The sequence below is a fragment of the Canis aureus genome, chromosome 24 (assembly GCF_053574225.1).
Source record: "Canis aureus isolate CA01 chromosome 24, VMU_Caureus_v.1.0, whole genome shotgun sequence".
NCBI classification, from domain to species: Eukaryota; Metazoa; Chordata; class Mammalia; order Carnivora; family Canidae; genus Canis; species Canis aureus.
In genome coordinates, this window is record NC_135634.1 from 49,335,546 (window position 1) to 49,350,456 (window position 14,911).

General features: G+C 54.0%; 1 protein-coding gene across 43 annotated transcripts in view; it reads left to right on the forward strand.

Annotated features, from left to right (window-relative positions):
- Window positions 1-10,356: 10,356 nt before the first annotated feature.
- Window positions 10,357-14,911, forward strand: part of LRRFIP1 (LRR binding FLII interacting protein 1) — a 139,288-nt gene continuing 134,733 nt past the window's right edge. For all 43 annotated transcript variants that reach the window (XM_077869405.1, XM_077869407.1, XM_077869406.1 and 40 more), the window contains exon 1: window positions 10,357-10,499. In XM_077869405.1, the coding sequence (XP_077725531.1) occupies window positions 10,404-10,499 (96 nt within the window). In that variant the 5' untranslated portion in view covers window positions 10,357-10,403. The remainder of the gene's footprint in view (window positions 10,500-14,911) is intronic.

Here is a 14,911-nt window from a genome sequence, read left to right on the forward strand (position 1 = left end):
GCACGCATGTGTGCAAACCATCGGGTGATCCGGGGACCAGCCTGCACCCAAGGTCACCCAGGCAGTACCAGGCGGAAAGCAACAGCAAATCCAAACACAGCCCAGAACACCCTGGCTCTGCAGAGTCTGGAAAAGCTTACAAGGATTAATTGGCTGGGCTGGGGTGGGGGCGGAGGTGAACTCAAGAGTCCTGTTAGGGCAGGCAAAACAAGCCAACCTGAGCCGTGGGCAAGTCCCCTGCTTATCCTGGTGTCCTGATCTCACCAGCGGTCCTTCGACAGGAAAACTGTGCCATGGGTATCTGAGACCCCCCCACCCCCAACAAGTGGTAGGGAGGAAGCAGATGGAGCCGTCCCAACCTGCTGAACTCTCCCGAAAGACAGGTATCAAATATGCTGAACACCAACTGTCCCTCTGTTTATCCAACATCCCCACGTCCTGGAGGAAGCGATGTGTACAGGTGACGTGTTGGGCAGACTTTTATGTTGTGGTCCCTTCCGAGTCATTGCATTAAAACCAAGTGCGATCTGATGCCTAAAAGGCAAACGCTCTCTTCTGTTGTCAACTTCTGTTTTCATTGGTTTGGTTGTTTCCCCTTTTTTTCAAAAAAAGATTTTTATTTATTCATTTGAGAGAGTCAGTGAGAGAAAGAAAAAGAAAGAGAGAGAGAGAGCATGAGCCAGGGGAGGAGCAGAGGGAGAGGGAGAAGCAGACTCCCTACTAAGCAGGGAGCCCGATGCTGATGCCCGGCTGGATCCCAGGACCCTGAGGTCATGACCTGAGCCAAAAGCAGACACTTAACCGACTGAGCCACCCAGGTGCCCTGTTGTTTGCCCTTTTAAAACACTCTTTTTTTAAAAAAAAGGATGTATTTATTTTACAGACTGACTGGGGTGAGGGACAGAGGTAATGGGGAGAGAGGCAGAGAAGTAGACTCTCCCCACTGAAGGTGCTGAGCTCCCCAGGGCTCCATCCTAGGACCCCAAGGTCAGGACCTTGAGCGAAAGCATGTGTGGGAGGCTTAACGAACTAAGCCACCCAGGTGCCCCGAAAACACTTTTTTATTGAGGTATAATTTACACATAATCAGATGCATGAATTTTAAGTGCAGATGTACTTCTACATGCATGTAGACAGGCATGCAAAAATTTTATGACACATGTGTACATGCGCGTCACGGGGGTAACCAAATGGTTTCAGCTTTCCCGCGACTATCCCTGGTTCAAAACTCAACGTCTGACCTGTAGGGAAGCCCCTATTCCCTGGACGGTTGGTCACCCTATGTAGCAACCACCTCGCTGCAGGTGCACAGCATTGCCGTCACTCCAAAAGTTCGCTCGCTCGTGCGACTTTGTAGTCATTCCCCGCCCCCAGCCAGCAATCGCTGTTCTGACTTCTATCACCATATCACAGGTGGCACCTGTTTTAGAATTTCATAGACATCGAATCAGTCAGTGCTTTGTGTCTGGCCTCTTTCACTCAACGCGATGTTTTAGAGATGCTTCTACGTCGCTGCCTTGTTAGCCTCCACGGCCCAGTGGTCCGTCGCTGCAACGTGCTTTATCCACTCACGTGGCGATGGGCCCTGGGTTGGTTTTCAGCTTTTGGCTAGTGGGGATATTCTCGTACATGCCTTTTTGTGGACATGTTTTCATTTCCCTCGGGTGGAACACCGAGGAGTTGCATGACCGGATCGCAGGGTAGGTTATGTTTCTAAGGGCAGCATTCCAAAGTGGCTGCACAACTGACGCTCCCCCCAACAAAGTCTGAGGGCGCCATGTGCTCAGCGTCCTCACCCACACCTGCTCTTGCCAGTCTTTTCCACTGTAGACGTTCCAACGGGTGTGAAGTGGGGTATGACTTGGTTTTACTTTGCATATCCTTGCTGATAAGGACACTGAGCACCTCTCCACTTAGTGGTTGGTCATTTGCATATGTTCTCATATGAGGTGTCTGCGCATGTCTACAAGTCTCTTGCCCATTATTTATGCATTTATTTATTTATTTTAATCACCTTATTTTTTCCTCGTGATAAGTGTATTCTTTAATCCCCATCTCCTCTTTCTCCCATCCCCCCACCATCCCCCCACTGGTAACCATCAGTTTGTTCTTTATAGTTGAGTCTTTTTTTTAATTTGTTCTCTCTCTCTCTTTTTTTTTCCTTTGCTCATTTTTTTTTTCTTAAATTCCACATCGGAGTGAAATCATACAGTATTTGTCTTTCTCTGACTGATTTCACTTAGCATTATGCCCTCTAGCTCCATCCGCGTTGTTGCAAACAGCAAGATTTCATTCTTTTTTATGGCTAAATAATATTCCATTGTATGTATGCACCACATCTTCTTTATCCATTCATCTGTCTAAGGACACTTGGGCTGTTTCCATAGTTTGGCTATTAGAAATAATGCTGCAGTAAACACAGGGTGCATGTATCCCTTTGAATTTTTTTGGGGGGGGTAAATAGGCAGTAGTATCACTCCTCAGTGATAGGATAGTTCTGTTTTTAATTTTTTGAGAAATATCCATGCTGTCTCCACAGTTCTCGCCCATTACTTAAAGGATTTATCTATATTTTTCTTCTTGATTTGTAGGACATCTTTATATATTCTGGAGAGAAGTGCTTTGTCACATCTATGCATTGTGGATATTTTCTCCCAGACTGTGGCTTGTCTTTCATGTTCATAATCAAATTCTTAAATAAGCAGAAATGTTTAATTTTGATGAAATCCAATATATCAATTTTGTACTTGATGATTAGTGTACACTCTCTAAGAAATGTTTGTCCACCCCAAGGTCTCAAGGATACTCTCCTCCATTTTCTCCTAGAAATTTTTTAGTTTTAGCTTTTAAATTTAGGCCTGAAATCTACTGGGACTTAATTATTGTGTGTGTTGTGAGGTGATGGTCAAGCTGTATTTTGCTTGTGGGTATCCAGTTGTTCCAGCCCCATTCACTAAAAAAAAGACTTTCTTTTCTCCATTAAATTTTCTTGGTGTCCTTGTCAAAAGTCAGTTGACCACTGTGGTGGCCTGAATCCCTGGAACTTAGTTGTTTAGGGTTTTTTTTTTTTTTAATGCATTTTTTTTTACCCTCAGTTGGGTAATTTTATTGCATTATTCCATTCCTCCATATCAGTATCCTTTTTTCTATGTTATCCTATCTTCATACTATTCAATGAATTTTTAATTGCAAATATTTTATTTCCCAGTTCTACAATTTCTATTTGGTTCATTTTTAGAATTCCCAAATCCTTCCTGAAATTCCCTCTCACTTCATCCATTATACCCATCTTTCTATTATTTTTATATTAGTCATCTGCTAATCTCATCATCGGGGTCACCTCTGAGTCTCTCCTGACTGGTGAGTTTTCCTCTTGAGCTACATGTTCTTGCAAGGAATTCCTTATTTGCACTGGACACAGTGGGCAGTACCCGCCAGCGACTCTAGATTCTATTATTTTCTTTTGAAGAGTGCTGACTTTGGTTCTAGCAGGCAATTACCTTGAGCCCATGTCACCTTGATTTGCTGAGACTCAGTTTGAGGCTTTGCTCCAGGATGTCTATTTTGATTTTCCTGTCATAACCCTTAGTCCTTGAATGTGGTCTTAGTCCTTCTGGAGTTTCAGTGAAAGGCTCACAAGTGTGTGCCATGTCCCTCTAATTTGGTAGGACTAGAATTCCTACTTCATCTCCCCAGCACCAGGCAGCTGCTGGAACCCCTGTTCAACTCACTTATTGCTTTCTTCTGGGTGCCTTGGCGTCTCACCTCACACACCTACCTCAAGACTCAGCCATGGGTTCTGAATAAGTTAGTACGCAGATCCTGAAGCTCATTCCTCTATGCAGCCCCCTTCTCTGGGACTTCCTCCCTAAATTCCAAGCTGTGCTTGTAGCCTCAATCCCTAACATCTAGCACCTCAGTCCAACCGGTCTTCAGTTCTATCCCCAGGGTACCCTAAAGCCTGAGAATGTCCTTTGGGGGAGTGTTGTCCCTTCTTTTACCTCCCTCACTGCACAGGTTTTAACCACTCCAGTTTCTATCTGCTTTGATCACCCTCCAGTGCCTGAAAATGGCCATTTTTAATATTTTGAGTTTTGTAATTGTTGTCAGTAGGATGATTAGTTTGATATAAGCTTCATCTCCATTGCTAGAATCTAAAAGTCCTCTGGCACCTATTTTTAAAACCACCTGAAGTAGAGTTAATAAATCCCACGGTAGGAGAAAATTTATTCCATTGCTTGTCAATAAGTATTAGCAGCATTTCTCCTCCACAAGTAAAAGAGGAAATTGGTCTTCACATCCTCTTCCATATGGCACCTTATGAAAGGGCTTTTTACACCATCAAGCCACAAACATTTTCTATGCCCCCATGAGTCCATGACCCTGACCAAGGCTCTCTGGGGTATGAAAAGGCAACCGTAGTCCCAGGTCCCGGGAATGCTGCTTAGGCAGAGCTGCTCCGAGGGGCTAGCTAAGGAGGTGACACTGTGCAGGAGGACAGCCACCCTCAACTTTCTCCCCAGAGACACACGTGGCACATAATTAACCTAAGTGTGATGTCCTCCTACCAAAGTGTCTCTTTTGTGCAAAATTCCTGCCACTGGGGAGCACTCGGTGAGGTTATTACTATGGTACTATCACTTAGAGCAAATACTTTCCCAGGCTTCAGCATACTTTACCAGTGACACATTTCACACCCACTGGGACTCTCCAGACCTGCCGCCAGAGCCACTAGGGAGCTATGCGTGCACCATGGAAAAAGGATATTTGGGAGGATGAGTCTGCCTAATAAGTAGAATGGCTTGAATTGGGACAATATAGAATGGGAGTGAGATGGCTCAGGACAACTTCAAAATATCATCCTTTAAAACTGTATTCAAATTTCCTATTCACATGCCTTTTTGTGGTGAGGGGGAGAAGAATCCAGCTTTCATCACATTCTCAAAGGAGTTCACAATCCCCCCAAATTTAAGACTTACTGGTTTAGAACCCAGACTTTTTTATTACCATGAACTCAATCACTAAAAATTTTTAAATTCCCCCATAAATATTTGTATATTTATTTATGGATAAATTATCTTCATAATCTATTACCAGTAATTAATAAATCAAGGAAAAATATCCACTTAACATGAAACTAATCATTAATGATAGGAAGTGTAAAATCAAGTTTCATAGTTTCTTTTTTTTTTAGGTTTTATAATTTCTGATAATCACTAACTGTTCTCATCGAGTCTAATAACCTTATATTGAGGTCAATGAACAGCTTCTACTTGAACAAAGAAACATGTTTCTCATTTTCCTATTTGTGATTTGGGAGAATTAATTTTTTTAAGACTCTTTGAAATCGTTTGAAGCCATTGGTTTACTCTTCGAGTTTTGGCTAAAAACTAGCTTGTGTAATCCATAAATCCATTTAGCCTTGCTAATTCAAATAGATTAAAATACTCTGAAAATGATCGCCTGAGAGAGAATGACAGTGCCAGCACCTGGGAATACCTGTGTCTCATTGTGACATGACATGTGGCCACTTGAAGTTATGTATCAAATATTAATATGTAAAGGGGCTCATGTCAAATTATGGGGTCATAATATCAAGTTAATATTTGACATGGAACATGTTTATTTTTAGTTTAAAATACATATTTAGGGGATCCCTGGGTGGCGCAGCGGTTTAGCGCCTGCCTTTGGCCCAGGGCGCGATCCTGGAGACCCGGGATCGAATCCCACATCGGGCTCCCGGTGCATGGAGCCTGCTTCTCCCTCTGCCTGTGTCTCTGCCTCTCTCTCTGTGTGTGTGTGTGTGTGACTATCATAAATAAATAAAAATTAAAAAAAATAATAAATAAAAAAAATAAAATAAAATACATATTTATAGAAGTTCTAGTATACAGCTCTCCCTGTACCCAGTGGATTGTCTCGTGCACGCCACCCTGGAGACCCCCAAGTCCAAGAAATGATTCACAACCAGTCATCCACAGGTGTGATACGGCGAGCCTGGTACAGACCATGGAGTGTCAGCAGAGAGGCAGAAGGGGGACAAAAACAATCAGATAGAGATGAAGGAAAGATTAAATCTGAGCTGAGGGGAGAAATAAGAGTCCCAAGATGATTCTAATGTTTCAACCCCGAGAGACAGGAACAAGTAACTGGAAATGGTAAAATTGGGCTGGAAGGGGGGTATCAGTCCAATGTTCTACTCCGGATACGCTGTGTACAAGCTGCTAAGGAGGGAACAGACAACGGCCAGCTGGCCCCTGGACACTCGCCAGTCGCCTCCCAAGCACGGGAGGTGGAGATTCTGACCTCAGCCAGCCTGTTCCCAGCATGATTTGGCTCCACGTTCTGCCCACGGTCTTTCAAGCCATCCCCGCAAGGGGCTATAAGTCGCCCCAGCCTTCTAGCTGTACTCCAGGTGGGGCCCTGCCAACCCACGTTCCTCGGAAGAGCAAGGCCAGAATACAAGTAAAAGAAATCTGGGGCAGAATGGCAGGCAAGCCTTGCTCAATGGACCCGAGTGAGTCACCTCTCAGCCCACGTGACCTCCCACGGAGAGCCGCAAGCTGGATGGCACCCCCAGAGGCGCTCATTAACTTCTTCCTCCAGCCAGCCCACGGGCTTGCCTAATGAGGTCCCAAACAAAGGAAACACTGGGCGGAGGGTGGAAATTCCACGTGGGCTCCACTGCGGGGTACCCCTCACCGAGGTTGCCCTGGCTACAGCCACATTGTCATGGAGGTGGCCCCTGTCTCTTCATGAAGGGCCTCTGCACCAGGCTTGGAGGTGAACATACTCTTCTCTTGGCCTGGACAGGTATGCTCTCCACCTCCTGCCCTGAAATCACTCCTCATGGGCAGTGTAAGCGTCTGGCGTAAGAAGGCGTCCTGTGGCCGTGGTGACACACCACGGAGAAATCTTCTAGGTGGAAGTACATTCCCCGTTTACCATGCAGGAGAGGCCGAGGGTCCGGGGCTGAGAAAGCCTCAGCTTCTTGGTGAGCCTGGGGCTCAGCCGGACTGGATGAGATCTCGTAGCTTCCTATCTCCCTCCCAGGGCCACCACGAGAACAGGGGGGACCACAGAGCCGCCCAATGTCCCTGCCCCGGCCCCGGCCAGCAGGAGCTGCTGCCCACCATTCACTCCAGATCCGGGTCTTTGGGGCAGGATCTGAAGGGATTGAATGGTTTATTTGGATCAATATTGAAGCTTCATTATTGAACAAAGCATTTATTGATTGCCTGGGTGTCACGCCGGCCCTGAAATACCTCTTTACATGGAGGGCCCTAGTCCCCCGTCCGATAAATCAGGCATTAGCATTTCCACACAAAGGGGAACCCTGATTCTAAAGTGACAAGCAGCTGCTCGGAGAGCACTCGGCCAGAGGGGAGGAAAAGCACGTGGACGATGGTCTGGGAGGTCATGAGCTCATAGGACTGAGGGTCAGCAACACTGGTTCTGATGATTCCCAAAAGGTGGCTCCTTCGCAGTAGTGGGGGGGGGGGGATGACGAGGAGAGATGGGGGGACGAAATTCAGCCCAGTGTCTGAGAATACTGACTAGGGACTGGGACTGTTTAGAAACCGTTCTGGCCGGTCCCAGGGAGTGAGTCCTCTGTCTCTGGACAAAAGCCACTGGGGACAGTGTCGGGGCCTGGACTCAGTTCCCCAAGTTCAGCCGTACGTTCCCAGTATGATGAAGCAGAGGTACCTCCCAATCCCCAGGGATAGAAAGGTGAGTGAGGTGAGTGAGGCATGGCCTGTCCCTGCCCTCCTCATGTCAGCAGACCACCAAGGAAGAATCTAAGCGCTGAAATAAAAGGTGGCTCAAGGTTCTGATGAAGAACGATGAGGGAAGTAGAGGCAGCCTTGGGGAGCTGGGAAGGCTTCCTCTAGAAAGGAGACGTGGGAGGCTTCAATGGGACTTGGGAAGTTCCAACTACCTCAGGAGCCCCGAGAGAGCAGCGGCCGGGGTGTGTGTCCTCTTACATCACGCCCCAGCCTCCAGCGCAGCACCTGCCAGGTAGTGGGTGTAAGTGAAGTGACGCGAATGAGAACCAGCCTGAGCGAAGACACAGAGTGACCACCACGCATCCCGGGCTCCAGGAGTGGTGACCCACTTCCTGTAAGGCTATGGGCAGACCAGATGTTTCTTCCAACCAGGGTTGCCCCATCCAAGGAGCATGGGGTCGCAGATGGTGTCATACGGCACAGGGGATTCAATCAGCAGACATTGTGTCTCAGAGCCTACGATGTGTCAGGCGTGTGCAAGCTCCAGGGACATGGCAACGAACAGGGTCACAGCCCATAGCACCTGCCGTTTCTGCCTTGTCCACCCACTGCACTGAAGTCCGCTCAGGTGTCCTGAGCACCTAGATCTGCCCCTCTCCCCTCCTTCCTGTGTCTTCTCTTGCTGGCTCTCCCCAGCGATAAAACCTCATCCACTTTCCCTGCTCCTGCAGGGTCCCTCTTCTGTTCCTTGCTCCATCCAGCTTCCAAGGGACTTCCCAAGAACCCAAGCCAACCTGGTCACCATCACTTGGTTAGAGATATACCAAAACGGGGACACCTGGGTGGCTCAGCGGTTGAGCGTCTGCCTTTGGCTCAAGGCGTGATCCCAGAGTCCTGGGGTTAAGTCCCACGTCAGATTGCCCGCAGGGAGCCTGCTTCGCCCTCTGCCTGTGTCTCTGCCTCTCTGTCTCTCCTAAATAAATAAAATCTTAAAAAAAGAGAAATATACCAAAATGTCAACTGTACTTATCTGTGGGGCTCTGGTGGGGGAGGAGGGACACGAGTGACTTCAGCATGGCCCTCTGCCTCCCATTCTTCCCCTGTCCCATTAAAGATCCCACACCCCAAACATGCAAACATCCCTGTAACTTTTGGGTGAGCACCTTCCCTCTTTCCTATTTCAGTCCTGACAGCTTGCGGTTACCGGCATCATTACCGGGGTGCGAAGGCAACGCTTTGTAAACCTTCTGTGCTTCTCCAGTTGATTTTAAAATCCACTTTTAGAGCGGGGAAGGTAGGGCTCCGGTAAATTCATTCCTTTTACAGCAACTGGAGACAGGAGTGAGGTGGTGAGTCACAGAGGACCCCAGTGAAGAAGGAACCCCACGCATCACCACCAGGAGGACAAGGATTCTGAAGGAGCCCAGCTGGGAAGCCCAGGAGGCTGCCCGAGGTCACAGACCCGCAGCTGCGAGCTGGCTCCGACCCCTGGGCTGGATCTGAGCCTGCCTCTGACCCCACCTGCCACTGCCTGACTCTAACTCCTGGGGGGCACCCACCGGAGCCCCATCCTTGCACTCACTCCTCCAAACCGTTCTCTGCAACCCCATTCCCCCGGCCTTCCAGGCGCCCCAGCAGAGGCCCCAGCTCCACCCAGAGCCACTGCCCCTGAGCGAGTGGGTGGTCCACGACCCGCCGGAGGCCCCCCTGCAGTGCCCCCCCTGAAGTGTCCCTCCCCGCTCCCAGGCTCCCCTCTTCCCCCTGTGCGCGGAAGCCCCCATCGCCCCCCTGTCCTTGAGCCATCGACCCCAAGCAGTCAAAAGCCTCCCGCTGTCTCCTGTCTCCACGTTTGGCATCCCCGCGCCCCCCCTCACGGCCCCTGGCGTCCCTGCGGTCCGGTGCCGGGTCCTTAGTCCCCTCCTGGAGGGGAGTCCCGTCCCCGCGCCCTTGTCCCCGTCTCCTGGAGTCCCTGAAGGTCCCGCGCACCCAGGAGTCTCCTCCGCTCCCCGTGTCCTGGCTCCTCGCCCCCCTCTGCCCTGTCCTGGCTCTCCAGCCTCCGCATCCCCCCCGCCCCGCTCCAGGGTGTCCCCGCGACCCTGCCCCTCGCCTCCCCCCAGGGTGTCCCCGTCCCCACCCCCGTGCAAAGCCCCACCCCCGCCCCTTCCTCCGAGTCCCCGTCCCCCTTCCCCCGCCCCTTCGCCTCCCCCAGGGTGTCCCCGTCCCCCCTCCCCCGCAGGGTGTCCCTGGCCACCCCACCCCGGCCCCCCCACTCGCTCCGGACCCCCCCCGCCCCCCCCAGGGTGTCCCCTTCCCCCAGCCTCCCGCCCCTCCGCCGAGCCCCCCCGGGACCCCCCCCCGCCCCTCCGCCGAGCCCCCCCCTCCTCCGAGACCCCCGGGTCCCCCCCTCCGCCAAGCCCCCCCCCGGTCCCCCCCTCCGCCGAGCCCCCCCGGGTCTCCCCCCCGCCCCTCCGCCGAGCCCCCCCCGGGTCCCCCCCTCCGCCGAGCCCCCCCCCCCGTCTCCCCCTCCCCGCCCCTCCGCCGAGCCCCCCCGCCGGGTCCCCCCCTCCGCCGAGCCACGGGCCCGCTGACGCCATGACGCCGCGGCGGAGCGAGGGGCGGAGCGGCCGGGCGGCCCGAGGGGGGCGGGCGCGGCGGGCGCGGCGGCCCGGGGCGCGGATGGACATGGGCTCGCAGGGCTCGGGGCGCAGGCGGCCCCCCACCCGGGAGCGGCTGACGGCGGAGGACGACGCGCTGAACCAGATCGCGCGCGAGGTGGGCGCCCGGCGGGGGGTCGGTCGGTCGGTCGGTCGGTCCGTCGGTCTGTCGGGCGGCGCGGTCCGGGCGGGAGGTCGGCGGGCGGGCACGGGTCCTCGGGCCGCGGGGACAGGCCTGGCCAGGGCTCCCGGGGCCGCCGTCCTCCGGGGGGGCGGGGGGTGCAGGGGGGCGGGGGGCGGGGTGCAGGGGGCGGGGCGCGGGGGCGGGGGGCGAGCGCCCGCTCTGTCGCCCGGGGAGGTGGCAGCCGAGCCGCAGGGGGAGGGAGGAGGCCGGGGCCGCCCCAGGCCACATGGCGCTCGCTGCCCACACGGCCTGGTTGCGTCCTGCCCGCGGGTCACCGACGGTCACGCAGGTGCAGCTGCGGGCTGAGCTGCGGGGTGGCCGCCAAGCCTCCCTCTGCCGCTGAGACGCTTCCCCCCCCCCCCCCCCCCCCCCCGGAGCTTCCTGGGCCGCGTCTGAAAGGCTCCCATTGAACTCATGGTCGCACCTTAAAGGAGCGCCGCGTGCGCGTCTGTGCAGGTGCCTCCCCCCAGGCCCCCGCCTTCTGGTGAAACAGCCGGTGACGGTGACGTGGGACAGTCTGGGACAGTCGCCCCTCGGGTTGGCGCAGGGGAAGCGGAGCCCAGTCCTTGAGTTTGCTCGCAGGCCCTTTTGCACCTCCCCAGGTCCCAGTGCGCCCACCGCGCAGACTGTATAAGCAGATGCGCCTCATCCCTCCTCTTGCGCTTCCTTCCAATCCCCGCAGGACGTGGCCCTAGTCTGAGTATGGCTGTTGGCACATGGAATAACTTCCAGACCATTCAGGCTGTGGGCTCTGGTTGCCTCCCTCGGCTGCTTGCCGAAGTCCACTCTATAACCCGTCCCTCCTGCTTTTCGTGGTGATGCTTGATTTTGCTTTTATGGACATCCGGCCCTCAATCCGTATGTGTTGAATATTGAAATGGGTAAAGACTTTGGTCCTCCTCTGTATGAAAAGGGAAAGGGCTTTCCAAGCAAACTCTTATACATCCCTGAAAACCCACTGTAGATTGGTGTCCTCCCAGAGACCGCCCCCATCACCCCAGGCAAGTCTCCCTCCCCGCCTCCACTTGGCTCCTTACACCTGGTGTGGGGGCCACCTCGCCTCAGCTGTATTTGTTCACCCTGTAGAAGGTGATGCCCAAGCAGGAGATACCTTACTCACTTGCCTGTCCCCAGAGCTCCGCACAGCCTCAGGCATGTGCTAGGTGCTCCTAGGCACGTTGCGTTATTACACAAAAGAAGTACCAGGACTTAAAGTACATTTGGCTAAATAAAGACATTGGCTAAATGCGGTAGCTTGAATGTAATCCCCACCCCTATGAGGACAGTCACTCAGGTATGTGTTTGACTGGAAACCAAACAAGTGTCCTCAGAAGGCCAGAGGTGACTGATGATCCCTGGGCCCTGTCTTTCCGTCGGTGCTTATGGACAAAGGAATGAGCAGTACGAGAGCTCCCGAGGTCTACCTCGCATCTGCTGGTGTGGGTTGGAAGGAAAGGCTAGGGATGCTCTCTGGGCTGACATCCTCGAGGTCCCGAGGACTGGGACCCCGTGTCCCTGCCCACCAGCCAGGGAGATGCAGTTGGCAGTGACAGGTTCAGACTGGGGAGTCAGTGCTGGGCTGTGAAACTGCACACACCTCACAGAAGAGCTATGCGATCCTGGGGGAGTGAGTCACTCGGCCCCTCTCAGCGTCTGTTCTCATGTCTCTAGAGTGCGGGAAACAAATCCCCCTTGGCGCTCAGTCAAGATTAAGAAAAATGACCATCAGACATACGGTGACTAACAGGGTGAGTGTAAGCCCCACCCACCTGCCCTCCTGATCAAACCAACCACAGATTGGCTTGGTTCAGGTGTGAGTGGCAGGTATCTATAATGTTGCAGGTGCAACGTGTAATGTTTCACCACCGATTGAACGATATTTCCCGACTGTAAAAATTAGAATCGCTGTTCAAATGGCAAGTGTCTTTTCACCATCGAGTTCTTGAGTTCTTATAAAAATTAACAAAATTTTCTTGAGTTTAGTCCATTCCTATTCGCTCATTGACTCAGCGGATGCGTGCCCTGCTCTCTAAACACCTGTCCTGGGGGGACTGGGATTCGGGGATGGAGCTGAAGAGGATCCGCCCACGAAGAGTTGGGTCAGGACGGGTTCTGACCCCGAAGATCAGTAACAGTAGAAGATAGGAAGAGATCTGGTATTAAAAGGGCGTGGATATTGTGCCCGGAAAAGTTTGGAAGTGAGAGAGTTCCAGCTTATTGAGGGGCCTAGGAATGGCCCTGAGAGGCAGCTTCCTGGGGGACGTGGCATCTGGAGTTATTCTCGGTGACAGAAACGCTGACCTGGACTGGCGGCGATGTGTATCCACCAGGGGAAATACTTTGGCTGGAGCACGGATTCCTGGGCAGCCCCACCCATGGCCCCTTCTCTCCATAGCACCTTGCAGCTGGCTCTGCTGCGCTGTCCCCTTCGGGTGGCCTCGCCTTCAGGCTGACTGGCGGCCCTGCTCCCGCGCTGCTCCCCGCGAGCCCAGGCCCAGGCCCTCTCCTGAGAGCTGGAAGTATCTTCCCCGACAGATCTCCACGCGGCTCCCTGGCTACCCCCGAGCCAAACTGTGACCAGGACTGTTGACTCAATCAATGGCCCACACCAGTCCCTGTCCTCCCTCCAACCAGGCCCGTCCTGGAGATGGGGGAAGTTGGCTGCTGCCTCTGAAGCATTTGCAGGGGTGAGGGGACCTGAATGAACACTGGGGACCATTTTAGAGGGTGACAGGAGGGTGAGTGGACATGCGTCAGGGAACATGCCCTCTAGAGAGTAAACGGAGCATTCTGGGCTGAGGTTACAGGGAGGGCGGGGGGAGCGGGGTCACCAGGCTGCAGGCAGAGCCAGCGGGCAGGGCTGGGGGGCTCAGCGGCCCCCGCGGAGGCCTCAGGAACCCTGGGCACCCGCCTGGAGCAGCGCCTGCCGCGTGGAAGGTGACAGTTCCTATTTCTGCAGCTCGGTTGTGGGGCAGCCTAGGCAGGTGTATGGTAAGCGTACTTGGAACTTGAGAACACCGTAGATGCCTTAGGAGCCCAGGTAGCTCGCTTCCGAGGTGGGATTCGGGCAAGATGTTGTCAGGAGGAAGGTCCTGTGGGCGCTGGGAGCTGCTCCGCCGCTGGAGGTGTGAACAGGGGTTGTCACACCCTGGGGAAAGGGCTTCCAAAGCACATCTGTTTTTTTCTCCTGCGGTGTTGAACATTCCGCTCAAGGATTTTGGTAGCATCCCAAGCTCCCCTCCAGCTCTGTGCCGCCGAGGGGGGCGATTCTGCGCTCCCTGTGCCTGGGCCCACTCAGGGTATCCCTCTCAAATGGAAAGTGGTGACAGTATTTATTTATTTTTAAAGATTTATTTATTTATTTATGATAGACATAGAGAGAGAGAGAGAGGCAGAGACTCAGGAGGAGGGAGAAGCAGGCTCCATGCCGGGAGCCCGACGTGGGACTCGATCCCTGGACCCCAGGATCACGCCCTGGGCCAAAGGCAGGCGCTAAACCGCTGAGCCACCCAGGGATCCCCTGGCGATAGTATTTAAAAAATAATAATAATGATGACATGCGAGCTGCATTGGAAACTAGCTTGCGGGCCCTTTAAGCGCGGTGGGGAGTGAGGCACCCCCTGTCCACGGGGGTGGATTCCTGTGACTGTCCCCAGGACCTCCTCTGCGCGCAGGTGGCGCCCACCGGCTCCCTCCTGGTGGCGGGGCCGATTCCTGGTGCCCCCTGTCCACCGGGGTGCCCAGTGCACAGGAGTTGCTGTGGAGGAGGGGCCTGACACCCAGCCGGGCCGCCTGCAGCTGTCGCCAAGCGGTGTGAGGATACCAAACATCCCCTCCCTTGTTCCAAGTCCCGGCTCCCTGTGGGATGGGGCCGCCTCCTGCCCCTGCCCGGCCGCTGCCTCACCCCTCTTTTGCCGGCTGTGCTCCCTGATACAGACCCGCATACAAATCCTTGCCTCAGGCTCTGCTTCTGGGGACCCCAACTTAGGAAGGCCGCAGGCTTCATTCTGTGTCGTCCTATTATTATGGGACATTCTCATCCTGCCACCCCTCCCGTCTCAGCGCCCGCGGCCCTCACCCCACGTGTCCCAGCTAGTCTTCCTAGGCCAGCTCGTCTTCAGGGACCCGTCTGCTTTCTCCTGGAGCCACAAGGTGCTGAGAGCCGAGCTGGGGGTTGGGCACACACGTCCTTTTCCAGGCGGCCCCCGGAATCTGGTTCAGCTGGGCGCCTCGCCTCACCTTCCTCTGCTCTCAGCAGATCCGGCCCCCTCCGGGCCCTGTGGGTGTGGGCCCTGCCCTCAGTGGGAGGGCGCGGACGCCAGCCTTTCCCCGGACCTGCTCTTGCG